The 27970-nt window shown below is 38.4% G+C and overlaps 2 protein-coding genes across 10 annotated transcripts in view; one reads left to right on the top strand and one right to left on the bottom strand.

The window, feature by feature from the left end:
* Positions 1 to 27845, top strand: LOC140737851 (general transcription factor IIE subunit 1-like). Of its 6 annotated transcripts, none has more exons than XM_073064564.1 (6): positions 1 to 29; positions 704 to 778; positions 6258 to 6713; positions 7329 to 7530; positions 8993 to 9207; positions 12978 to 13412. In XM_073064564.1, exons 3-6 carry the CDS (start codon positions 6266 to 6268, stop codon positions 13337 to 13339), a joined length of 1227 nt encoding a protein of 408 aa, XP_072920665.1. In that variant the 5' UTR covers positions 1 to 29; positions 704 to 778; positions 6258 to 6265; the 3' UTR covers positions 13340 to 13412. The 6 variants fall into 6 exon arrangements, with proteins under 6 accessions (XP_072920665.1, XP_072920667.1, XP_072920666.1 ...); XM_073064565.1 differs by lacking the exon at positions 1 to 29 and adding an exon at positions 54 to 112; XM_073064566.1 differs by lacking the exon at positions 704 to 778 and having other exon boundaries at positions 7 to 29.
* Positions 19103 to 27970, bottom strand: part of pcm1 (pericentriolar material 1) — a 112138-nt gene continuing 103270 nt past the window's right edge. For 3 of the 4 annotated variants that reach the window (XM_073064562.1, XM_073064560.1, XM_073064559.1), the window contains 5 exons: positions 26857 to 26920; positions 26482 to 26711; positions 24333 to 24425; positions 21841 to 21958; positions 19103 to 21032 (listed from right to left, as the gene is read on the bottom strand). In XM_073064562.1, the coding sequence (XP_072920663.1) occupies positions 21007 to 21032; positions 21841 to 21958; positions 24333 to 24425; positions 26482 to 26711; positions 26857 to 26920 (531 nt within the window). In that variant the 3' untranslated portion in view covers positions 19103 to 21006. The remainder of the gene's footprint in view (positions 21033 to 21840; positions 21959 to 24332; positions 24426 to 26481; positions 26712 to 26856; positions 26921 to 27970) is intronic. The other variant, XM_073064561.1, reaches the window with a different exon arrangement.

Raw genomic sequence — 27970 nt, forward strand, 5'->3', positions numbered from 1 at the left:
GATCATTTGGTCAGTAGCAGTAATTTCTGGTGAGTGGATTTTTCATCCATGTTGTTGGTGCTTGTGTCTAATATCTGCTGAAGCATATTTATGTGAATTTTAGATGTCAGAGGTTTGTGTTAATTACCTGACTTTCTAAGTAGTATCCTATTTTAATTGGCCTTTCCTTTCTACACCTCTGTGTATATTTTTAGTTGGTTTTGTTTTCCGCTCACCTTTGTTATTAATGTTCTCCTGGTATGTTTCTTAACCCTCTGAGTTAATAAAGCTATGTTATTTGTTTAAACAAACAAGTACAGCTCCAAGAGATGAGTTTTAACATGCCATAATAAAGGCAAGTATTTAATGCCTTCTCATTTAATTAACTAAATAAGGAATCAAGCTTGGTGAATATTTTATCACTTCTATTGCTCTCACACACTAGCAAAGCACCTATACCCCACCTACCACCTCACCCCCCCCCCCCCCCCCCACCAGGGTAACATTGCTGCTGAGCTTTGGGTGGATATTTGTTCTAGTGCTGAAATTGATATTAAGTCTAGTTATACTAACATTATTTGCCCACAGTTACTAACTAGTTAATATTTGGTGAGTGTAAGGTCATAAATTAACAATGTTATTAAATTGGTCATGTTAGTTAAGTGGCTTACTGTACTGTCTTCCTTTAAACTACACTGTCAAACTTCCCTTTCTGTCATGAAAGAAGGAAACGATTCTTGCTGTGATTCAGATCTGCGCAATCCACTCCTGGCAGTGTCACCTTGTGTAGCTGAGTGGGGTAAGGAATTAATTTTCTGCAGATCATTGAACCTCACGTTTCAATTGTGATGAGCTACATCAAAAGAAATTGAATAATTTGTAACCACAAACAAGAGAAAATCTGCAGATGCTGGAAATCCGAGCAACACACAATGTTGGAGGACCTCAGCAAGCCTGGCAGCATCTATGGGGGGGAAGTACAGTTGATGTTTTGGGCTGAAACCCTTTGGCAGAACTGGAGAGGGGGAAAAAAAGCTGAGGAATAGATTTAAAAGATGGGGGGTGAGAGGAGAGATTCAAGGTGATAGGTGAAATCTGGAAGTGGAGGGATAAAGTAAAGAGCTGCAAAGTTGATTGCTGAGATGAGGTGAGAGGGGGAAAAGGGGGACGAGTAATGGAGAGGAGGGCGTATTACCCGAAGTTTGAGAAATCTATATTCATGCCATTAAGTTGGAGGCTACCAAAATGGAATACAAGATCCACATACCTATTTGTCCAAATAGAACCATTGTTTTAGCTTGTTCATGCCCCACTGAACTCGTATCAGCTTGCCTCAACTCTGTTTTGTCCCCCCCTAGCTTAGTCCCTTCCTACCTACATTTGTGACAACTCACACGCTCTTGATCTTTTCAAGGATTTCAAGTTCCCTGGACCCCATCATCTCATTTTTACTATGGATGTCCAGTCACTATACACTTCCATCCCCCACCAGGAAGGCCTTAAAAGCTCTCCATTTTTTCTTTCTGGACACCAGACCGAACCAGTTCCCCTCCACCACCACTCTCCTCCACCTAGTGGAACTTGTCCTCACTCTCAATAACTTCCCCTTGGCTCCTCCCACTTCCTTCAAACAAAGGGTTGTAGCCATTGGCACTTGCATGGGTTCCAGCTATGTCTGCCTGTTTGTCGACTATGTGGAACAGTGTGTTCCAAGCCTAAACTAATGTCTGTCCCACACTTTTCTATGCTACATTGATAATGGCATTAGTGCTGCTTCCTGCACCTGTGCTGAACTCATCGACTTCATCAACTTTGCCTCCAACTTGCACCCTGCCCTCAACTTCATCCGGTCCATTTCCGACACCTCCCTCCCCTTTCTCGATCTCACTGTCTCCATCTCTATCCGGAGACAGCTTATCCACCGACGTCTATTACAAACCCACAGCTGCCTGGACTACACCTCGTCCCACCCCACTTCTTGTAAAAATGCCATCCCCTTTTCTCAATTTCTCTGTCTCTGCCACATCTGCTCTCAGGAGGAGGCTTTTCATTCTAGAATGAAGATGTCCTCCTTTTTCAAAGAAAGGGGTTTCCTTCCTCCACCATCAAAGCTGCCCTCAACCACATCTCTTCAATTTCACACACCCCATCCTCCCATCACCCTACCAGGGATAGGGTTCCTCTTCACCTACCACCCCACCAGCCTTCATGTTTAGCACATAATTCTCTGTAACTTCCACCACATCCAATGGGATTGCTCCCACCACTCTCTGCATTATGCAGGCATTGGTCCCTATGCAACTCCCTTGTCTATTTGTTCCTCCCCACTGATCTGCCTGGCTCTTATCCTTGCAAGAGGAACAAGTGCTACACTTGCCCCTACACCTCCTCCCTCCCCATCTTTCATGGCCCTAAACAGTCCTACCAGATGAGGCAACACTTCACCTGTGAGTCTGTTGGATTCACTTACTGTGTTCGGTGCTCCCGGTGTGGCCTCCTGTACGTCAGTGATACCTGACGTAGATTGGGAGACGGCGTCACTGAGCGTCTACACTTTGTCCGCCAGAACAAGTGGGATCTCCCAGTGGCCACCCATTTTAATTCCACTTTCCATTCCGATATGTCCATCTATGGCCTCCTCCATTGCCATGATAAGGTTGAAGGGACAACACCTTGTATTCCATTTGGGTAGCCTCTAACCTGAAGGCATGAACATGAATTTCTCAAACTTCCACTAATGCCCCAACCAACTCCCCCCCCCCCCCCCACCTCTTTCCATTTCCTATCCCCCTTCTCCCCCTCTCACCAATCAACTTCCAGCTCTTCTCCCTCCCCAGCAGGTTTCACTTATCACTTGGTGGTTCTCTTTCCCCTCCCTTCACCTTTTAAATCTACTCCTCAGCTTTTATTTTCTCCAGTCCTGCCAAAGGGTTTTGGCTCAAAACATTAACTATACTTTTTTCTATACAGTGGCATGCAAAAGTTTGTGCACCCCTGGTCAAAATTTCTGTTACTGTGAATAGTTAAGTGAGTAGAAGATGAACTGGTCTCCAAAAGTCATAAAGTTAAAGATGAAATGTTCTTTTCAACATTTTAAGCAAGATTAGTGTTTTATTTTTGTGTTGTACAATTTTAGAGTGAATAAAAGGAAATGAACACCATGCAAAAATTTGGGTGCCCCAAGAGATTTCAGCTCCCAGATAACTTCTACCAAGGTCTCAGACCTTAATTAGCTTGTTAGGGCTATGGCTTGTTCAGTCATAGTTAGGAAAGGCCAGGTGATACAAATTTCTCGCTTTATAAATACCCTGACTCCTCAAACCTTGTCCCAACAATCAGCAGCCACGGGCTCCTCTAAGCAGCTGCCTAGCACTCTGAAAATTAAAATAAATGATGCCCACAAAGCAGGAGAAGGCTATAAGAAGATAGCAAAGCATTTTCAGGTAGCCGTTTCCTCAGTTGGTAATATATTTAAGAAATGACAGTTAACAGGAACGGTGGAGGTCAAGTTGAGGTCTGGAAGACCAAGAAAACTTTCCAAGAACTGCTCGGAAGATTGCTAGAAAGGTGAATCAAAACCCCCGTTTGACTGCAAAAGACCTTCAGGAAGATTTAGCAGTCTCTGGAGTGGTGGTGCACTGTTCTACTGTGCAGTGACACCTGCAGAAATATGACCTTCATGGAAGAGTCATCAGAAGAAAACCTTTCCTGTGTTTTCACCACAAAATTCAGTGTCAGAAGTTTGCAAAAGAACATCTAAACAAGCCTGATGCATTTTGGAAACAAGTCCTGTGGACTGATGAAGTTAAAATAGAACTTTTTGGCTGCAATAAGCAAAGGTATGTTTGGAGAAAAAAGTGTGCAGAATTTCATGAAAAGAACACCTCTCCAACTGTTAAGCACGGGGGTGGATCAATCATGCTTTGGGCTTGTGTTGCAGCCAGTGGCACGGGGAACATTTCACTGGTAGAGGGAAGAATGAATTCAATTAGATACCAGCAAATTCTGGAAGCAAACATCACACTGCTTTTTATTTAAAAAGCTGAAGATGAAAAGAGGATGGCTTCTACAACAGGATAATGATCCTAAACACACCTCAAAATCCACAATGGACTACCTCAAGAGGTGCAAGCTGAAGGGTTTGCCATGGCTGTCAGTCCACCGACCTAAACATCATCGAAAATCTGGATAGACCTCAAAAGAGCAGTGCATGCAAGACGGCTCAAGAACTTCACTGAGCTAGAAGACTTTTGCAAGGAAGAATGGGTGAAAATCCCCCAAACAAGAATTGAAAGACTCTTCGCTGGCTACAGAAAGTGTTTACAAGCTGTGATACTTGCCAAAGGGGAGGTTACTAAGTACTGACCATGCAGGGTGCCCAAACTTTTGCTTTGGACCCTTTTCTTTTTTTGTTATTTTGAAACTGTAAAAGATGGAAATAAACAAGTAATCTTGCTTAAAATATTAAAGAAATGTCACCTTTAACTTTATGCCTTTTGGAAATCAGTTCATCTTTTACTCGCTTAGCTATTCACAGTAACAGAAATTTTGACCAGGGGTGCCCAAACTTTTACATGCCACTGTGTCTCAAAGAGGACAAAGTATTCTAAAGACAGTATGATACAACCATTACTAATAAGAGAAATCAAAGCCAACATAAAAGCCAAAGAGTAAAGCAGATATTAGAGGATTGGGAAGCTTTTTAAAACCAACAGAAGATGACTAAAAATAATGAAGAAGGTAAAGATGGAATACAAAAGTAAGCTAGCTAAAACTATTAAGGAGGATACTAAAAGATTCTAAAGATACATAAAGTGTAAAAGTGACATGAGAGCGTATATTGGACCGCTGGAAAATTGTGCTGTAGAGATAGTAATGGGGGACAACTAAATAGCAGAGAAACTGAATAAATATTTTGCATCTGTTTTCACTGTAGAAAACACTAGCAGTATGGTGGATGTTCCAGCGTGTAAGGGGTCATGCAGTGTGTGAAATTACCATAACCAGATAAAAAGTTCTTGGGAAACTGTAAGGTCTGAAGATAGATCAGTCACCTGAACTGTCACCTGAAGCTTCTGCTTCGGGCCCTTTTCCTTTTTTGTTATTTTGAAACTGTGAAAGATGGAAATAAAAAAAAAAGTAATCTTGCTTAAAATATTAAAGAAATGTGTCATCTTTAACTTCATGCCTTTTGGAAATCAGGTCATCTTTTACTCACTTAGCTATTCAGAGTAACAGAAGTTTTGACCAGGGGTGCCCAAACTTCTGCATCCCACTGTAGATGCTGCCTGGCCTGCTGAGTTCCTCCAGCACTTTGTGTGTGGTGTTGAATAACTTGAAAGCTTAGTTTTTCCAGCAAACAGGAGAAGCATCCAAAAAGCATCATTCATTCAAAAGACAGTTATCTTCTTTTGACTGTAGTATAATGTTCAAATATACCAGGCTTTTGAAAATAATTTGTAAGTGAGCATCAGATAATGTTTAATGATGCTGATCTTGTGCTTATGATGAAATTTCACACTGTAGAAATGACAACAGTTTTGGAATTTCTACATATGCAATTTAATGTAGACATCCAGCAGTTCTCTAATTGATCAAATTCACTTGAATATTACAATACAAGCTGCTTTAACTATCTGATTCTAAAAATGAAAATGTTAATTATGTACTTTCTCTATTACATGTTAATATTTAAAACATTTACTTCAGTTTATTGTTACTGCCATAATGTGAATGTTCCGAACTTAGTATCATGCACACTGCTTTTTTTTTTAAAGAACTGATAATCATTTGTTTTTAAAAAATTTCTGTATGCTGCCTGCAAGTGCTCCTATTGTGATTGACTGCTTAGCCACCTTTATTAAATTCACAACTGCTTGCTACAGAAGTTATTACATTTTTGTGGAAAGAAGCTGTGATGTTATCAAGTTGTACTTAAAAACAATTTAACTTTGAATGCTGTTTCAATCTCCCAGCTACTGATTGAGATCGATAAAACCCATTTATTTAATTGTAGACTCCAATATTTAAATAACAAGTTTGAATTAAAACTATTGTTGCTGTTTAATTAACAGAAGCTCTTTCAGAGTGGGTTCATCACTGTAGTTTGGTAGATTTGTCAACATGCAGAGAAACATTTCCTGCATTTTGTTTGCTTATTGCCTGCTTTTCTTTGAAGACAATATAGAGTATCGGTCTTTACTTTCAGATAATCCCTTTTGCTAATCAAGTTGATTTTAACTTTTTTTTAAAATGATTATTCCTTTCTAATTTGATAGAAGGTACAATGGGAGACCAAAAATTAGTAACTGAAATTCCTGCAGCTTTAAAGCGCTTGGCAAAATACATTGTGCGTGGATTCTACGGGGTGGAATATTCCGTCACCCTAGATGTTCTTGTTCGATATCCCTGTGTGAAGGAGGATGATCTGCAACGACTACTGAAGTTTGAGAAGAAGCAACTCCGAGCTGTTCTCAACACACTAAAAGCTGACAAGTTTATCAAGAGTCGAATTAGAGTTGAAACAAGTCCTGATGGGAAAAGTTCCCGACACAATTATTATTACATCAACTACAAGCTGCTGGTGGATATGGTGAAATACAAGTTAGACATCATGCGCAGAAAAATTGAAACTGATGAAAGAGATTCCACAACAAGATCTTCTTTTAAATGTCCAATTTGTTTCAGTACATTTAGTGATTTGGAAGTCAATCATTTGTTTGATCCTTGCACAGGTAAGGTATCCTCTTGAATCTGATTAGGGTCCAAATTTTACTCCATTTCCTTTTTGGGTACAAATATATCGTTTTGCAGCCAATCTATATAATTCACTAAGTAGCTAAAATTACACTGTCTGACTGCTCTGCTTCCACAAATTGAATGTAATGTAGTAACTTTGGCAATTCCCATGAAATTAGTAGCTTAACTTGGTAAGAAACAACTTTGTGCTGACACCAGATCAAAGTGGAAATGGACAAGTAAATAATCTAAGGTTGAGGCAATTCTTCCTTTATTGTCACATAATTTCTGGACAGCACTGGGGCAATCTCTTTTAGTAATTTCTGCTGAAGATGGGGAATATTTACTGGAGGCCATAGTGTTTCTGTTGTTTGCTGAAATGATGGGGGACCAGGAGAAGCAGGGCCACAGGAAGGGCTCCAGAAGATTGCATCACCCTTGATCACTAATGCTGCTGTGCCTGAAAGAACGTGATAAAACATTGATCTGAATGCTGTAATTAATTAGCAGTGAGGTTGTAGAGAATAAACAAAAGAATAAAGTGCTGAAAGGCTTTTCCATGATGGTCTGTTCTGTAGTCATAGTTTTTCTATTCCCATAAAATTACACAGGTAATTTAAACTGCACTTACTGTCTCACTGAAGTAGAAGAAGATGCTACTGCAATACCAAAACGGGATGCTCGAACTCTTCTGGCAACATTTAATGAGCAGGTTGAACCAATTTATGCACTTGTACACGAAGCTGAAGATTTTGCTCTTCCACAGGAACTTCTGGAACCACAACCAAGTGATATTCCAGATCTGGCACTTGGGTAATGTATGTCTGATGAATCTAAAAGTGAAATTCTTAAGCTTTTCTATTCTCTGCTACAATGCAATAGATTGCATTTCAGCCTTTCTGGTAAGGGGATAGATAAGTTTTATTTGCTATCCATGCTTAAATCCTTTTGGAATGGCGACACTTCAGTCTCCCTGTAAACCTGAAGCAAGTTCCACGTGTTACCAGATTTAGTTTAGGGACCGGCTAAATAGAAACATAGAAAACCTACAGCACAATACAGGCCCTTCAGCCCACAAAGCTGTGCTGAACATGTCCTTACCTTAGAACTACCTATGCTTTACCCATTGCCCTCTTTATCTAAGCTCCAGATATGCATCCAGGAGTCTCTTAAAAGTAAAGACCCTAATCATTCTCGCCTCCACCGCCGCTGCCGGCAGCCCATTCCACACACTCACTACTCTCTGCATTTTGGTTTTTTTTTAAACTTATCCCTGACATCACCTCTGTACCTACTTCCATGCACCTTAAAAATATACCCCCTCATGCTAGCCATTTCAGCCCTGGTTAAAAAGCCCCTGACTATCCACACAATCAATGCCTCTCATTATCTTGTACACCTCTATCAGGTCTCCTCTCATCCTCCGTTGCTCCAAGGAGAAAAGGCCAAGTTCACTCAACCTATTCTCATAAGGCATGCTCCCCAGTCCAGGCAACATCCTTGTAAATCTCCTCTGCACCCTTTCTATGGCTTCCACATCCTTCCTGTAGTGGGGCGACCAGAACTGAGCACAGTACTCCAATCGGGGTCTGACCAGGGTCCTATATAGCTATAACATTACCTCTCGGCTCTTAAACTCAATCTCATGATTGATGAAGGCTAATGCACTGTATGACTTCTTAACCCTAGAATATTGCAAGAACATTGAACAGATTTTAATGTTGCCGGTCCAACATAATACTTCCATGATCTTCATGTCCTTATTTGAGAGCAGTCAGAAGAAAAGGCCTTTCTACTGACAGAAACATTTTTGGACCATTTCCTTCAGTGTTGCTCATGTCTAGGAGTAATATAAATCAATAAGGTGTATTTCTAGCCAGGATGGCTGTGAGAGTAATTCCATATGACAGCACCATAAGTAAAACATAAAAGGCTCGAGTCTGATGTGTTTAGTGTGACTATGACTGATCTCTACCACCACTCCTCCCTGTTCCCCACAAGCCTTAACTCTTTAAATAAATAATGTTTGAATTCAGTTATCTATTTATTGGTGTATGTCAGTTATCTTAGCCATATAACAATTACAGCGTGGAAACAGGCCATCTCGGCCCTTCTAGTCCGTGCCGAAAAAATCTTCAGCTTAAAAAAAACAAACTTGCAAGTCTGTCTTGTATTTTGCAATCTAGGTATGTAAAGACTTTGGTTATACTGTATTTGTAGTTAAAGATGCTCAATACATGAATACTTATAGCTTATGATTGCATTTTTTCCTCAGTCAGGGACAAAAAATGCAATGTCCCGCAAGTTATGCACATCCAGAAAGATGGTCAAATAAAACAGCTTGCAGTGACCTCTATGAACAAAACATTATGGTGAATGTCCAGGAATTTGAAGCAAAAACCAAGAAGCAGCTCATTAAACCGCAACCCATCTGGATGACCACAAGCACTGTTGAAAGAACTGGTTTGGACGTGGCTGAATGTTCAATTGGTGAGTCCACTTTGCATTTTTCATAATGTATACAACACAGGAATGTAACAACACAAAATCACATCTGAGAGCTTTGGGAACTATTTGAAAATGTAGGCTTATTATTTTAGCAACTTTTGAAGGAAGTCTTCAAGTGTTCCAAAAGAAATCTAGACCCAATAAATTAAAGGGTATAAGAACTGAACTTTTTTAGTTATCACTTCCTTGTTTAGCATGTAACTTTCTGTTACAACTTTCTTCTTTTACAATTTCTGCACTGTCAGACACTTGAAGACATCAAAATATTTGTTACATCACTACAGGAGAGTTTCAAAGCATTGGACATGCTATTCCTGAATCTGCTCCAAAAATGATTAACCAGCATTTGCTGAACACTTACAAGCTATCCCCTCCCCATCCAATTTGTAACCATTCAGTGTAGTGGGCAGAAAAATCCTTTTGCTTCCATACACAAACACCAAAATGGCATGATTTAGAAAGTACACACATAAAGCAGTATAATATAAGAATGTGCTCATTGGCCAGTAATGTCTATGCCAAGCATGATAGTAAAATAAACTATTTCCTCAGCCTACACATAATCCATGTCTTTCTGTCCCTTGCATATTCATGTGGCTATTTAAAAGCATCTTAAACCACTCCATTATAATTTTCCAAGCACCTATCCCCCTTTTAGCTGGGGAGAAACACTGTGGCTTTCTATCCAATCCAGCTTCTCAAACTTTTTAAACTTCTGTCAGGTCTCCACTCAAATACAAACGAGGCCAGAAAACAGGAATCAGGATGACTAAAGGAGCCATCAGATGTTCTTGCCAAATAAGATTAAAGACAATCCTAAAGCACGTTGTGCATAAATTATAACAAGTATGGTACAAAAATGTACTCTTTGGCCCACAATTTCTATGCCAAGCAAATGGTAAAATGATAAATTAAATTGTGCACAAGATGGCAACGAGGGAGACAGTTGGATCACTCAAAGATGAAGGAGGGAATTTGTGCCTGGAGCCTGAGAAAGTGGGTGAGGTACTAAAAATAAATGAGATTCTGTAGATGTTGGAAATCCAGAGCAATACACAAAAAGCTGGAGGAACTAGACAAGCCAGGCAGCATCTATGGAAGTAAATAAACAGTTGACGTTTCAGGTAGAGACACTCATCAGGACTGGAAAGGAAGTGGAAAGATGTGAGAATAAATAGCTGGGGGGAGGGGGAGGAGGAGTACAAGCTAAAAAGTGATGCCAGGTTGATGGGGGATGAAGTAAGCAGCTGGGAAGTGATGGGTGGAAAAGTAAAGGGTGGACAAGGAATCTGATGGGAGAGGAGAGTGGACCATGGGAGAAAGGGAAGGAGGAGTGGCACCAGGGGGAAGGTGATAGGCAAGTGGTACTAAAAACATACTTTGCATTAGTATTCTTGATGAGGAGCTTATCAAGATCAGCATGGGTTATGTTTACATTCTAGGGCACCTTGTTACCAAGGAGCAGATGTTGGGTCTCTTGATGAATAAAACCCCAAGGCCTGATGGGATCTATCTCAAATTGAGAGACCAAGAGAGGAGCTCTTTAGCTACAGGTGAAATTTGAGGACTGGAGAATAGCTAATATTGCTCCTCTGTTTAAGAAGGGCAGTAGCAACAAACCAGGAATTCATAGACTAGTAAGCCTTGCTTCAGTGATAGGGAAATTACTGAAGAGGCCAGGCAGCATCTATAAGGAGAAGCACTGTTGACGTTTCAGATTTCCCCCTCTTCTCCCCCCCCCCCCCCCCCCCCCACTACTTTCAAATCTCTTAGTATCTCTCCTTTCGGTTAGTCCTGACGAAGGGTCTCGGCCCGAAACGTCGACAGTGCTTCTCCTTATAGATGCTGCCTAGCCTGCTGTGTTCTACCAGCATTTTGTGTGTTGTTTGAATTTCCAGCATCTGCAGATTTCCTCATGTTTAGTTTTGTATGGAGAAGGTTATGCCTTACAATTTTGATTTATTTTGTGGTGATGAAAATAGTGCACTAGATTTTATATATTTTGATTTTAATTACACAGTTTGGACATACAGATCTTAATCTGTACCATGTTAACCAAGATTCCCATCCATTTGCCTGTACTTTGTTCATGTCCTATAAACCTTTCTAATTTATGTACTATCTAAGAGTCTTTAAGTTATTAAAGTACCCTCTTCAACTATTTGTTCTGGCAGCTTATTCCATATACTGTACACACCACCCTCGGGGTGGGGGAGGGGGACATTGCCCCTCAAGTTTTTAAAATCTATCTCCTCACCTTAAACATTAGCCCTCTATTTCCCCAATGCTGGGGTCAATGTGTAGTCTTTTTCCCCCATCTATGGCCTTCATGATTTTATACACTCTGTTAAGTCATATTATTCTCCTACATTGACATGGGGTGAAAGGTATGTAGAAGTCTCAACCTGCTGAACCTCTCCATAAATTCAATTTCAAGTCCCAGCAACATCTTTGTAAATCTCCTTTATACTCTTTCCATTTTAATATTTTTCCTGCAGTAGGGTGAATAAAACTGAACAAAATATTTCAAACAGGAGAAATTCTGCAGATGCTGGAAATCAAAGTAATACACACAAAATGCTAGAGGAACGCAGCAGGCCAAACAGCATCTATGGGAAAGGGTAAACTGCTGATATTTTGCACTGTGACCCTTCATCAATATTCCAAATGTGGCCTCATCACTGTCTTGTAGAATTGTAACATAAAATCCTAACGCCTATACTCAATGCTTTGACTGATGAAAGCCAGTGTACCAAAAGCTCTCTTCACTACCCTGTTACATTACAGCTGTAATGTTTGTTTCAGCCAAATTGGAGGTTGTGGAGGACTGGAGAGGGAGCAGAAGAGGGTCACCAGGATATTGTCTGGATAAGAGTATTAGCTATAAGGAGAAATTGGACAAACTTAACATGTATCCTCTGGAATGTCAGGATGAGAGATCTTCTACTAGAAATGCACAAATTGGTCATACTGTAGGGCATAAATTTAAGGTGAGATGAAATGCTTGAAGGGGATTTATACTTGTACATGTATATGTACACGTACACACTGTTAGTAGGTGCCTGGAACAGGCTGCTTGGTGGTGGAAGGAGACATAATGGCAGCATTTATCACACATTTAGACAATCACATGAACATGCAAAGAATTGAGGTATGTAGACTGTGTGGAGGCTGATGGGATTAGTTTAAACTGGCAACCATTGTGAGCTGAAGTTCCTATGCTATTTTACTTTATCCAGTATTTCTAGTATGTAAACTAACTGGTATTGCATCATGCCCAGCTCTTCAGGAGGATACACAGAGAATAAGAAAATAAGGCTTTAGATTCATCATTTAGATTCAACTCTATTTAGATGGCTATGGGCCAAATATGGGTAGATGGATCTAGTTTGCTGGGCAACATAGATGGCATGGACAAACTGGGCTGTCGGGCTTGTTCCCATGCTTTGACCTTGATAGTTTCTTCCTCATGCCAGTGCAAAATACCATGAATTCTGCGCGATATTTTTTTTTTAAAAAATGCTACTCTGCCTTTGAAACTAAGAGTTAATCTTTGATTCCCCCCCCCCCCCACCACTTATTTTCTTCCAAAGAAAAGCCAGGCATTGTGTTGCACCAGGTTTACTTTGATAATTAATTTTTGCAGATGGGTAGGAAAAATGAATTTGGATTGTTAAGTATTGGGAATGTGCATGTGATGCTAAACTTATTTTTTGAGATTGACAAGTCAAATTTACTTTCAAATATTTTAGAACATGCCAAAAATCTTGATCAAAATACAAAGAGCAAGACTCTCAATTGTGAAATAATAAAAACACTTATGATTCATGAGAAAAGACAACCAACTGGAGCAACCTTCACTTCCAATCAGACTGAACCAGACAGTGATACCAGTGAATCTGAAGAAGGCCTCAAGAACAGAAAACAAGTTACACAACGAGAAGTTCTGAAAGATGAATCTGAGTTGGAGAAACCCATGGTTATAGTTGCTGGAAAACCACATCTCTATACTGAAGTTAGTCAACAGCCTGAATTGGTATCTTTGATGACTAAAGAAGAGAGGGAGAACTACATTTCTACTTGCCAAGAACTGTTCCATTTAATGTATGATTAAATACTAGCATTTCATTTTGTTGGTTTGTGGTTGTAGAAACTCATTTAAAAAAAATTAAAAAATAGCATTTAAATTTCATTTGTAATGTGCATTTATTTTGACTAGTTTGCTCTTATTGGATGGGGGGGTTGTGAGGGGAATTTCAAAAGTAAAATACTGTAAAGCTGGTTTGCCTAAGTGCTGGACTTTAGTACCGGTAATATGAAGCCACTTGTAATAGTGAAAAATCTGAAGCTGTAGAAACTGAAATGTCAGATTATACTCAAGAAATACTTCCTCTGAATTGCTAAAATGATGCTATAATCAAGAAGTCAGTGAATCCAAAAATAAGTATCTACTTTAACTTTTTTCCTTGGTACACTGAGCTAAAGGGTTATCTACTTCATATAGGTTAATTTTACAGATTTCCTAGAAAAATTGTTAAATTTTGCCATGCCAATATTTACTCCTGATAGGAGTTCAATGTTAATTCTGTTGCAATCTATTCAAAATTTCTAATCAGTGCTATTTATTGAGTTTTGTAGGGCCTTTGAAGAGGTTCTGCATGATGAGCTGAGCTGGAAGATTAGGTTCCAAGGATTTCAGGGACAGCTACTTGAGTGAATTTAGAGCTAGCAAGTTAGGAGGCAGAGGATGGTGAGAGGTTGATTCTCTGGACCATCTGCCTGGCACTAATGGGGTGGCCCAGGGGTTCATAAGACATAGAAGAATTAGGCCATTGATTCTGCTCCACCATTCAATCATGGCTGATCCTTTTTTTTTCCTCCTCAATCCCAGTTCCCAGCCTTCTCCCCGTAACTGTTCATGCCATGTCCAATCAAGAACCTATCAATCTCTGCTTAAATACACCCAATGACCTGGCCTCCTCGGCTGCATGCGGCAACAAATTCCACAAATTGCCCACCATCTGACGAAAATTTCTCTGCATGTTTTGAAAAGGTGCCCCTCTAGCCTGAGGCTGTACCCTCTTGTCCTAGACTCTGCCACCATGTGAAACATCCTTTCCACATTTATTGAATGTTGAATCCCTTTCGACATTCAAAAGGTTTCAATGAGATTCCCCCTTCATCCTTTGAGTTCCAGTGAGTACAGCCTCAGAGCCATCAAATGTTCCTGGAATCATCCTTGTGAACCTCCTCTGGACCCTCCAATACCAACACATCTTTTCTAAGATGAGGGGCCCAAAACTGTTCACAAATACTCAAGGTGAGGCCTCACCAGTGCCTTAAAGCTTCAACATCACATCCTTGCTCATGCATTCTAGACCTCTTGGAATGAATGCTAACAGGATTTGCTTTCCTCACCACTGACTCAACCTGCAAGTTAACCTTCAGTATTCTGCACAAGGACTCCTAAGTCGCTTGGTATCTCAGATTTTTAGATTTTCTCCGTTTAGAAAAGAGTCCGCATATTTATTTCTACTACCAAAGTGCATGACCATGCATTTTCCAACATTCTATTCCATTTGCTATTTTCTTGCCCATTCTCCTAATTTGTCTTTCTGCATCCTGTTTCCTCAACACTACCTACCCCTCCACCAAACTTTGTATGACTCCTGCGGAATACCACTAGTCACTGGCAACCAACCAACCAAAGATCATTTTTATTCCCACTCACTGCCTCCTACCAATCAGCCAATGCTCTAACCATTGTTATAATGTAACCAAAGTTACTAACCATGTTAGTAACATTCCTGTACTACCGTGACCATGGGCTCTTAACTTGGTAAGCAGCTTCACATGTGGCACCTTGCCAAAGGCCTCTGAAAGTCTAAATATACAACACCCACTGCATCCCCTTTTATCTATTCTACCTGTAATCTCCTCAAAGAATTCCAACAGGTTCCAACGGAGCTAGGGCTTTACTCTTTGGAGAGGAGGAGGAGGAGAGGAGACATGATAGAGGTGTACAAGATATTAAGAGGAATAGACAGAGTCGACAGCCAGCGTCTCTTCCTCAGGACACCACTGCTCAATACAAGAGGACATGGATTTAAAGTAAGGGGTGGGAAGTTCAAGGGGGATATTGGAGGAAGGTTTTTTTTTTTAACTCAGTGGTTGGTGCGTGGAATGCACTGCCTGAGTCAGTGGTGGAGGCAGATACACTAGTGAAATTTAAGAGACTACTTAGACAGGTATATGGAGGAATTTAAGGTGGAGGGTTATATGGGAGGCAGGGTTTAAGGGTCAGTACAACATTGTGGGTTGAATGGCCTGTACTGTGCTGTATTGTTCTATGTTCTATAGGTTTGTCAGGCAGGATTTTCCCTGAAGGAAAGCATGCTGACTTTGTACTATCTTGTCCTGTGTCATCAAGTACTCCATCACCTTATCCTTAACAATTGACTCTAACATCTTCCCAACCACTGAGGCCAGGCTAACTAGTCTATAATTTCCTTTCTGCTGCCTTCCTCCTTTCTTAAAGAGTGGAGGGACATTTGCAATTTTCCAGTCCTCTGGCACCATGCCAGAATCCAATGACTTTTTTTTTGAAAGATCACTTTTAATGCCACCACAAGCCCAGGGTGCAGTTCATCTGGCCCTTGTGACTTGTGTACCTTTAGCTCTTCAGCTTTTTAAGCATCTCTCTTGTAATAGTAACTACACCCACTTCTCTTCCTTCACACACTACAACATCAGGCAACTTGCTAGTGTCTTCCAGTTGAAGACTAAAGCAAAATATTCATTCAGTTCATCAGCTAGCTCCTTGACCCCTGTATTATTTCTCCTGCCTTATTTTCTAGTGGTCCTATATCTACTCTCATTTCTCTTTAACATACTTGAAAAAACTTACTATCCACTTTGATATTATTTGCGAGCTTACTTTCATATTTCATTTTTTCATGATTTATTTGTTCTGTGGGTTTTTTTAAAATACCCCAATCCTCTATCTTCCCATTATTTTTTGCTTTGTTGTATTTACTTTCTTCTGCTTTTACAATAGCTTTGACTTCCCTTGTCAGCCATGGGGCAGTATTGGGAGCTTGTTATTCATTATGTGAACAGCAAGATTGATGATACTAAATTAAGGTGTCCTGTTGATAGTGAAGCACGTTAAACTGAATTACAAAGAGATCAGGTAGGGAGATGGGTTGAAGAATAGCAAATAGACTTCAACTTGAGTGAGGTAATACATTTTGGATTTTCTAACCAATTTCAGACTTGTACTGTGAATGATTGCTGCAGAACAGGCTTGGGAATACGTGTACAATTTGTTAAAAGTAGCCACATGAGTGGGCAGAGTGGTGAAGGAATTTAGCATGCTGGCCTTCAGTCAGTATTGAGTTTATGAATAGTTACATAAGACATTGGTGAGGTTACACTTAAAGTACTGTGCAGAGTATTTTGGTCACCCTTTTACAGGAAATATGTTGTTAAACTGAAGGGTAAAAGACAAGAGATTGCTGCTTGGACTAGAGGACCTGAATGATACGGATCTGCTACACTGGATCTTTATTCCTTGGCGTAGAACCACCACCTATGATTCCTTTACTAATCAAGAAACTATCAAACTTTGCTTTAGTATACTCAGTAACGTGGCCTCTACAGCCAAAGGTGGAAATGAATTTCACGGATTCACCACCCTCTGGCTAAAGAAAATTATTCCTTATTTGTTCTAAAAAGGCCCCCTTTTGTGCCCTCTGGCCCTAGACTCACATTATTGGAAATGTCCTCTGTGTCCACTACATCTAGGCTTTTCAATAGGTGGTAGGTTTCAACAAAATCTCTCCACTCCAGCCATTTTTTCTTTACTCTAGTGAGTACAGGCCAAGAGTAATCAAATAGCCCTTGTGCATTGATCCTTTCAATCCCTTAAAAACTCTTCTACATCCTTTCCAATACCAGCACATCCTTTGGGACCCAATACAATAATATACCAAATGTGGTCTGTCAAATGCCTTAAAGCTTCAGCATTTCATCACTGCTTTTATATTCTAGTCTTCTTGCAATGAATGCTAACATTGTATTTGCTTGCCTTATTACTGACTCGACCTGCAAGTTAACCTTGGGGAATTGTACACCTAGCTTTCCAAGTCCTTTTGCACCTCAATTTCAGAATTCTCTTCCTATTCAGTGAATAGTCTACATCTTTAATCCTTCTACCAAAGTTCACAAGCCTGACTTACAGAGCACAGAAGCAAGACAGAGATTTAATAAAGACCTGGAGTAACTGTAATGAGCTGCTGAAGGAATAGTTGTGGTGTGTATTAAATTGCAACATCTGAGGTATTTGGATAGGTACCGGGAGGAGCTTCCCTTCTGGGTGAACACAGGCAACTAAATCCAGGAGGGAGGATGCTGCGGTGAGCATTGAGTAGTTAGTCAAAGGGCCTGTTTCTATGCCCATCCACTTCAAGGTTTAACGTGCTGTGCATTCAGATGTTCTTTTGCACACCACTGTTGTAATAGAAATGGAAACATCTTTCTTGTATTGCATAGTACAATTTGTCACGCACTAATACAGCGAAAATGATTTTGCAACTCTCGTACTCAATGCTATTAAACAACAAATAAACAATAAATAAAATCAAGTAACCAGCCAGTACAAGCAATGTCCAGCAGTACAAAAGTACAACTCAAATGCATGACAGCCATAAAACCAGTATTAAAAGTAGCTATATAATAAATTTATGGATGATGCTTGATCGATTGGTTCAGAGCAATTATAGCTCTGGGGAAAAAGCTATTCTTCAGTATTTTTCAGTCTGGAAGTGTGGGCATTGAAATTCTTATAACGTCTGCCAGATGGAAGTTCAAAAAGATGATTGCACGGGTGTGTATTGTCCTTACAGATGCTTGTAGCTTTCCTTAGGCAGCATGATCTGCAGGTGTCCTCCAGCTGTGTCCCGATGATCTTCTGTGCGCTAGAGACGACCCACTAAAGTGGTTTCCTATCAGCTGCTGTACAACTTAGATCCCACACAGAGATGCAGTATGTTAAGATGCTCTCTATGGTGCAGCGGTAAAAGGTGACCAGCTTTCTTCAGTGTCCTGAGGAAAAACAAGTGTTGCTGTGCTTTCGTAACTATTGTTGTGGTGTTAGTGGACCATGTAGGGACTTCTGAGATGTGTATTCCTAGAAACCTGAAACTGGACACTCTTTCCACTATGTCTCCATTAACATAGACTGGAGCGTACTTGTCATCTCGTGACTTTCCAAAGTTGATAATTAGCTCCTTAGTCTTTGCTGTATTAACAGACAGGTTGTTCTCTGAGCACTAGCTCACTAACCTGATTAATGAGATACTAATTATAATGAGATACTAAGCTGAGTAATGTGTGGTTATTTGAGATACTGTCGCCTTCCTGTCAGCTTGAACCCATCTAGTCATTCTCCTCTGACCTCTCTCATCAAAAAGGTGTTTCACCAACAGAACTGCTGCTCACAAACCTTTTTTTATTGCACCATTCTCTGTAAACTGTAGATATTTTATATGAAAATCTCAGATCATCAGTTTCTGAGTTGCTCAAACTTCCCTGACTAGCACCAACAATCACTCCAGAGTCAGTCACTTGGATCACATTCCTTCCCCATTCTGTATGGTCTGAACAATAACTTAACCACTTGACCATATCTGTGTGCTTTTATGCATTGAGTTGCTACCCCATAATCGGCTGATTAGAAATTTGCATTAACAAGCAGGTTCAGTTAATAAAGAGGCCACTATTTGACAGGAATTATAGGAGCCTGGATGCAGCACTTCCATCTGCAGAAGCAGTGTACATTTGTATGATCTTACAATACTAAATCTCACTGAACTGATACAATTGAAATGTTATTTTATTTTGAAATTGCATAGTAAACATCTTAAAATTGTACATTAAAATGCAGATTAAGAATCAACTACACAACACAGCAACATGCCTGTCAAACCAATTAAATTAAAATTAAATGCAAAACATTTAAGACACAAAAATGTAATGTGCTGAAATAGGACTGAGTACATGTAATTCTACAAAAATGTTTTGTGCTGCCACTAGCAGAAATAGTATGTCTATTCTAAATGAATAGTGTCAGAAACAATTTTTTTAAAAATCCCATTTCATGTAAATTCTTTTACTGCAAGAGTCATTCCTGATCACAGTCAGAAAGTCCCCAGAAATAAAAGCAAATCTACTCCAACTAGTGTAGTTTAGCATGCTCTAGACTATTAAATTTTGTTTGCCATTTTCATTATAGCAAACATTTTTTTTTTAGAAAAATTCAAGGATGGAAGGATGAATATGAATGGAATAATTTCTAAGAAACTGCAATTATTTTCAGCATTTTTTTTTAACAGTGTACCAAAGAGAACAGTTCCATTTAAAATACATTCAAGATACACTGCGCAAGACTTGGCAAAGTTATGAACAGTGCTCCAAACTAAAATTAATTCATTTTATTACAATCTCAGATAAATACATCTTAAAAGGGTGCATGTCATCAAAGCATGAGCTTCTTTAATGACAACTGAGAAAGCATTTCTCAACACTGCAAACATATAAAATGCATTTTTGTTAGTTATTAGTCATTATAGTATGGAAATATAAAGTGAAATTTGTTTACATGTGACTTTCAATGAAAAATAATACAAATTTGTTTAAAATTGCTTGAAATACTGTTTACCATTTGAACTTAACTTTCCAATGATGCCAAATGTAGAACTAAAATCTGGCTTTGGACAAACAGCCTTTGGTATTAATGTGCTGGACAAGCATAAATCTATTTGTGTGGCTATACATGAATTTCACCTGCTTAGGACCTGCATAAGGGTCTGCTGACTTAAGTGAGAATCTCAATACAAGAATGGGAGGTCAAATTTCTTAGTTCCATTTAATAGCAATTTTGGTGTCTGTACTGTACATAATTTATTTCTATTGTAGAATATGAAAGCCAAAAATCAGTAATTCTATATGAGATCAATTCAAGTAATTTTTACCTACAACATCTGCAAGTTCTAGGGACTTCTATTTTGCAATTGAGTCATAACAAGCAACCTATATAATCTACTCTCCAATGCATGTATGAAATTTACAGGTTAAAAATTGTATACATAATGAGCATTAGGCTAGAGGAGTTTGGCTACAACAGATGAATCCAGTAAATTTTAAATATTATTTTCAATGTCAAAATACCATTCAGCATTTTGACCAATCCAAGCAAAAAGATTGGAGGTGGATCTCAAGCTTGAAGATAGCAAAGGGTTATTACAAACAGCTTGTATATATGGTACAGAGTCACAAAAAATTGCTCCACCTTGGACAAGCACAATTATGCTTCATTTTAAATGGGTAATGGTTGATAAAGGTCAAATTAGTGTAGATAAATCAGTGATAAGTCTCAGAAGATAGTGATGTACTTATTAGTGGCAAAATATAGCAGTATTAGAATCAAAGCCTCTCATTATAAAAGAGAATATATTTCAATATAAAACAGAACTACATGTGTAATTTAAAAAAAATCAGACTACAGCCAATTCAGAGATAGAAGTATTAAGTTACTATGATGTATCGCCGCAATACTAAATATGGACCAAAAATTACTGGTCAGACTTGAGCAATGTAAAATAGACAACAATTCTACTGAAAGGCTACTCAAAAAAATAACAATTTTATCAATTAACAGGAATAAAATTATTAACTAATTCCAAACAAAAATGAGAGTGATGAACATCAATTTGTTGCCATTCATGCACTTCGGGCTCCACTGTTTTCTGTAACAAAGAGGGAAAAATTAACATCAATGCCATTGTATAATCAACATGAATAAATATGGGGCTAAATACACATTTAATTACTGAATTTAGTAGCAAGAATTATTCTCACCCCTACCATTAGACCCCTCCTGTTATAGATATGCAACAGTGATATAAAAACAAAGCTGAAAGACTATCCTTATATATTATGGGTCCTATCAGCTCCAGATTAATTCACAATGAAAACCTTAGTGCAACACAGTGAGCCAATCCATGGTATAAGATATATTTCACGATACATGACAAAATTAGAACTTTACTGAAGCAAAGGAAGGCAAAAAAAAGATACCATTGAGGTTAGAACTTTTTAAACTTGTGAAGTATAAATTTATCTTTATTTATATCTTGTGTCACATAGTATTATCCCAAGACTCTCCTCCCAATATACCACACCTCCAGAATTAATTTGAGTTTTTAGAGAAATGTACTGAGTGTGCAAATCTTCCAAAACAGTGAGATAAAAAACTGAAAACATTTTTTAGAAGTGCAGAAGTATAATTAGTTTTTAGAATTATAGGGAAGGAAAATAAGTTAGTTAAAAAAATTAACTGCTTTAAGAACTATTGTCACCAAGAATTAAACCCACTTCCTTTTATTCCAAATATTGCATATTCTGCCCTCAAAATAATTTTGTAATTGCAGGTTCCTACAATACATGCAACTTCACAATTGTATATCAAACAGACAATACTATCTAGAATAGTACTCAATGATTAAATAAGGAAGATGTCAAACAACTGCAAGTCAGTTGTAATTTCGTCCATACCTGGTTCTTTTAGAGTTTCCGAGCTGCCAGCAAGTTCTTGTGCTCCATCTGTATCCAGCAGCATACTGGTTAAATTGTTATTCTGTTCTTCTTCAGAAATTCTCTTCCTCAAATCGTCCTGTGTAAGATATGATTAAAAAAGGATGGAAGAAATTATTCTGAATTCATGACATCTTCTTAACCAAATGTACAATTTCTAAATAACATACTGTGAGAAAAATTGTAAATTCAGGACTGATTAAATATAAACCAAATATGAATGCTGATAGAACGTCTCGGTCTGAAGTGTCGACTGCTTATTCCCCTCCATAGATATTGCTTGACTTACTCAATTCCTCCAGCATGTGTTGCTCAAACTTTCCAGCATCTGTAAAAATCTCTTCAGTTTACAGATCAGATATATTAGCTTTCAATATAATGTGTGGTGTCATAAATAGTGTCAGAGTTATAGAGCTTCAAAACAGGTCTCCTGCCCTACAAATCTGATCCAACCATTGAGCACCAATTCCATTTTCTCCCCACATTCTGTCAATTCTCCTAGTCTCCACCCCACACACACACACTTACTCACTCACTCTACAGGCAATTTATATTGATCAATCAATTAACCTACCAAAGCACATATCTTTTGAATGTGGGAGGAAACCTGAATACCCTTGGGAAAAATGTAGAAGGAATGTGCAAGTTCAATATAAAAGCACAAACATCAGGATGTAACATGGGATGCTGAACCTGTGAAGCAATAACACCAATAGCTGCTCCATTCAGCCATCAATTTATTCCATCCAAATGAAGTGCACAAATAAGGGCAAACAGATACACAAACAATAGCAGAATCATAGCTAATAGGACAATGAAAACAGCAAGCAGTGAAAAGCAGTAAAGATAACAGTAAGGAATCTTGGAATACTGTTCTCTCCATATTATCAATGGAAATCATACAAAAAATTTTAAACTTTTCCAATAAATATTTTGGATTAAACAGGGGAAGATCCTTTCTCTGGAGAAGACATGAAGTAACCTGATGGTAGTTTATTATTACACAAATGGTTGCTGGGATAGATATTATATTTCCTTTTGTGTAAGAGATAAGAGGTAGAACCACATAGGCCAAAAAAACTATCAAAGGAAATTCAAATAAATGTCCTTTTCTCAGAACTTTTTTCCCCCTGGGTGATCACATGGGTTTTGGGCGGGATGAATAATAAAATAAAATGGGTGGCATGGTGCCCTGTTGGTTGGCACTGTTGCCTTGTGGGATTCGGTGAAAACTAGAGTTAAGATTGGATCAGCCATGATCTTGTTGAATGGCGGAGCAGGCTTGAGGGGCCGATTGGCCTACTCCTGCTCCTATCTCTTATGTTATGTAACTGTTAGAATGTGGATTCAGCTATGGTGTAGTAGTGGCAACTAGAACAGTACAGCACAGGACTAGGATCTTCAACCCACAATGTCTGTGCCAAGCATGATGCTAAATTAAATATCAGTGCCTTGTAAAAGTATTCAGCCCCAAACCCCTTGTTCACACAAATGAATATTACAATCAGATTTTGAATGTTCTTTTGTCTTCATTTTGGTTTTGTCTGTTGAAAATGTATCATACTGTTGGACCTTACAGAGAGGGGATACTTATCCTGATGAATTCATTGAAAACAGGTGATCCTCCAAATTTCTACATCAACAAATTGAGAGAGCTGGTAGGGTAATATATTGCTACTGAGGAAAGATAGCATAGTAAATACAAAGGGGATAAATACTTTTTCAGCCTCTCTATTTTGGTTTTAAATTTTTAGTAAGTTGACAGGTTTTGGAATTTTTCTTTTGATTTGACATGATGCACAATGTTTTGTAGATTAGCTCAAAAATCCTACTTCAAAATATTTTAAGTTTAGAAAATGAGACAGTAAAATGTGAATAGTTGTGTTGGCAGAATACTTTTAAGGCTTTGTAATCCCTTCTACCTACATATATTCAATATTCTGCCATTTACTGCATATTCATGTGCCTATCTAAAAGCCTCGAACACACACCACCATCACAACTGCTATCACTACCACTATGGCAGCACGTTTCAGGAACCTACTACTATGTATAAAAGAATTTGCCCTGAATATCTCTTCTTACTAAAAGCTATGCTCTCTATTAACCAAATTTCTATCCTGGGGGAAAAATTCTGGCTGCCTACCTACGCTACCTCTCTCTGATTTTATAAACTTAACAGGTCTCCAAAATGGGGAGAAATGGTGGCACAGTGGAGCAGCTAATAGAGCTGCTGTTTCCCATGTCTAGCATCCCAAGTTAATCTTGATCTCAGGTTCTTTTGCTTGCATAAATGCCTTTTAAAAGTTTAAAGAGCATGATAACAAAATGAAAGAAAGAAAATGACAGGGCAGAGAGCTTTGCTTTGACCATAAACAACTATTAGGCCCTGTTGTACTGAATAATCAATTTCTACTCCCATAAACATGATATAATCTCATTTCAAAGTTTACCTCAGAAAGCACAGTGAGTCTTGAAGGCAAGTTTTCTACTTTAACAAAATCATCTTCATCTGACTTTTGACTCAAATTGCCTGATCCAGCCTCCTGTTAGGTATAAAAGAAAAACGAATTCTGTAATTTTGCTGGTCACAACCTCTCAGCACAAATGAATGGGGCAGGAAGTTCGTAGATTTTGGAATAGAACAACTTTGTTTCGAATCTACAATTTAACTTTAGCAATGGAAACTATAAAAAAGAGGGACAAACTTGCATTAACACTCCATTTCTGACTACATGGAATACAAATTCCAGTTTTACTTCTATAAAAGAAACTAAACATTAATGAACTGAAGTGTAGATATTCTGGAATTTCAAAGCTGGTGATTTTTTTTTAATGAATCTATAATCACCTTCATATTTCATAATCTTTAGATACTTTTCACTTTTAAAAAAATGAGAGAAATAGCCAAATCACAAGTAATTTTTAAAAGTAGTACAGCCACACATTTTAGGGGAAAAATAGACACTAGGTCATTAAAATTCTAGTGAGCCAACACTGATGAGGTTTCCCAAATTATATAACCTATGTATATATGCAGAGTAAAGCAAACTCTGACCCTAATGCATGGTACTGTTGAGCAGGTTATGTAATTAAGGGAACAATGAGCCACAACTGAAATTTGTAATCAGAGAGGTTTTCCTAAAAATGCTGGAACACTGTCAGGCAACAAAGGCCATGTAAAAATGAGAACAAAGTTATATTATAATCTTTGTTTCAAATGTAAAACAGTCATCTCTTGAATTTCACTTTACCACAAAACAGTTGGGACTGCTTTGTCTAGAGTATGCCCAGCCACATTGAAACAGATTGAAATAACACCATAGCAAGGACCATTGGATCCCAAACTGCATCACTATTGTTTCCACTCTGGATTATGAAATTTAGTTTAATGGTTTTATTATTCTTTATTTTACTTACTGTATTTAATTTCTAGAATAATTACAAGTTTTCCATCCATTTACAATTTTAAAACTTAATTAAATATAATTGAACAGCTTATAAATCTTTCTGATTACTAAAGACATTAAAACTTTTCCTATGTCCCTTGAAAGCCCCAAGTGTCAAAAAGCTATTAGGGCAGCATAGGAACAGGAAATCAGATTCTGCACTTAATTCTCATTTAATAGCATCTGTACCTGGGCTAGTACAATTGTACCCATGGCTGTAGGAAGAGCAGAGGTGAGAACAGGCTAGATCATGACCTGATTTTGCAGGTAAATCTCCAGATTTCCCACACCCCACAATACTATGCATCAAGTACAGATGCAAACCAGCTAATACAACTACCCCAATCTCTACCAGCTCAAGGATCATCAAACTTTGCAGCCCCCAGATTTTGGTTGTTGCTCAGCATTTCTGCATACCAACCAAATGCTATTTGTGAATAAGCAAGAACTAAAAATTTCAGTCATCCCAAAGCCACTTCATCCGTTCGCAATTTTTCCCCTCTCATGAAATGTCAAGTACATTAAAACATGTTCTGCATTTATATCAGTCAGGTTTCTAGTATCTGCGGCATTTTGCTTTTGTATTGAACCATTTAATTTTATTTTAATCCTTGTGCTAGTACCAAAGTTTACTATACAACAGAGCTCAGATGCTACCTTGAATGAAAAATATTCCTCAGTATGCCAATGCATTTGTTTCTGGCTAACAGGACAAGGATTGTTTGATGGCTCTCCTAGATGCTTTTCCAGAACAAAAATATTTAGCATAACCCTTTCTGAAAGTCAGATACTCTCAGTGTTGACACCTTAAATTCCAAAATGACCTGCAAAATATCAGAATCAGAATCAGACTTTAATTGCCAAGTACCTATGCACATACAAGGAATTTACTTCCGGCAGATGTTGTCTAAGTATTATATGGTATTAATATGGTAAGTATTTGGCCTACTTGTTTTATCCTTTGGAGGCTAGCAACATGGAACTAAAACTTTAAGAGAACTGATGAAAATAATTAGGGAAAAACAAATAGCACTAACTGTTGAGATTTTCCACAACCGAGACATTGGTGGTGAGGTAACATCCTCAGCTTTATAAACATAGCTCGATACTTATGGAAGATAGAGAAGTGAAGGAAGATATTTTATATGCTTACATAATCATTAACCAGCACAGGAGACTCTGTGTCAGGGCTGGCAGCCAATGAGCTTTCTGGCGTCCCTTGCAAGTCATTTTCTATTTCCATCTGCATAGGTGTTCCTGGAATAGCACAGTCGCACAATGGTATGGGCAGCTTTAAATTCTCAGTGTCTTCATTAAATAATACTTGATTTGATGATGTTATAGCCTCAAAAGCAAGATTTGCAGTCTTGCATTCATTTTCAGCTACAAAATTTTTAAAAATAGCAGTTGATTACAATTATATGTACAACAATCCTGTTCAAAGCATCTGATAACAAAAGAAACATAAATATAGTCAATTCCACCGTTGGTTACTCTCAACAAAAGAACACAGAAGGTCAAACTCTACCTGCAGTAACTGTGTTCTCAATTTGATTAACCACATTATCTTGACTAGGTTTGGCAAGAATATCCTAAAAAGAGAAGAGTTCTGATTAGCATTAAGCACTATACAAAATCTTAGAATCTAAGGTGGCAGAAAGTTATATGACCACTCAAGTCTGCTCTGCTGTTCAATAAGGTCATAGCTAGTCAAATTTTATTTATCACAATGACATCCACAACCTTTTAGGTTAAAGAATAACCTTGCTATTTTACAATCCAGTGCAGAAGATTGTTTCTTCTTTCTTTTATCCAGAGACCATGGCTTAGTTGTAGATGCTCAAGCCTGAAAAAATTGGTTCATGAACCTATATCCTGTCAAATCCTTGCAGAATCTTTAGGAAAAAAATCTTAAATTAACTTTCTCTCTCTCTTTTCTTAACCGGTGATTTATTTTAACATTACTTTTATTTTCAGTGAAGACAACTTAAACATATACAGTGAATTCCAGTTAAGTGGGGCAGTCGCTTTATTTGGGACAACTCTTAAAGAACAAAAACTAATCGAGATAATAGCCAGGCTTCCCTTCATTTATTTGGGACACTATGCCGTTTAATTGGGGCAGTAGACTGTTGCCAAATATTTTGTAACAAGCTTCACATCATGTGGCCGTTAAGACACAACACCATGCTTAGACTGAAGTTTAGAGAGAAGTTTTTAAGTAGCGTCACTTGTGAGTTTGTCACTGCAAACAGCAATAATTTTTGTCACTGATTGTTGGTGAGTAATAAACAGCAAGGTAATTCAGAACTGTTTTGTTCACTGTGTTTCAAGTATTCAGACTTGGAGATGCCAGAAATGGCCAGGGGTGAAAATGAAACGATCTCACAAATTCAACAAATTAGGAACTACGAACAACTTTAAGGCATCGACAATCATCTTGAATCTTACAATGAAAATGAAGATTTGGAGGATGCAGTCGTCGAAAGCACTGTTTGAAAGCAGTCCACCAGGAGTCTGCACTAACTTTGTTCATTTACTATCAATCAAAAGAACACGTCAGCTTACACTGACTGAATCCCTCTGTCGATGACTGTTAGGAACTAATACAGTTTTATAGTACTGTAGTAGTTTTGGTAGTG

This window comes from Hemitrygon akajei, chromosome 13, assembly GCF_048418815.1.
Source record: "Hemitrygon akajei chromosome 13, sHemAka1.3, whole genome shotgun sequence".
NCBI classification, from domain to species: Eukaryota; Metazoa; Chordata; class Chondrichthyes; order Myliobatiformes; family Dasyatidae; genus Hemitrygon; species Hemitrygon akajei.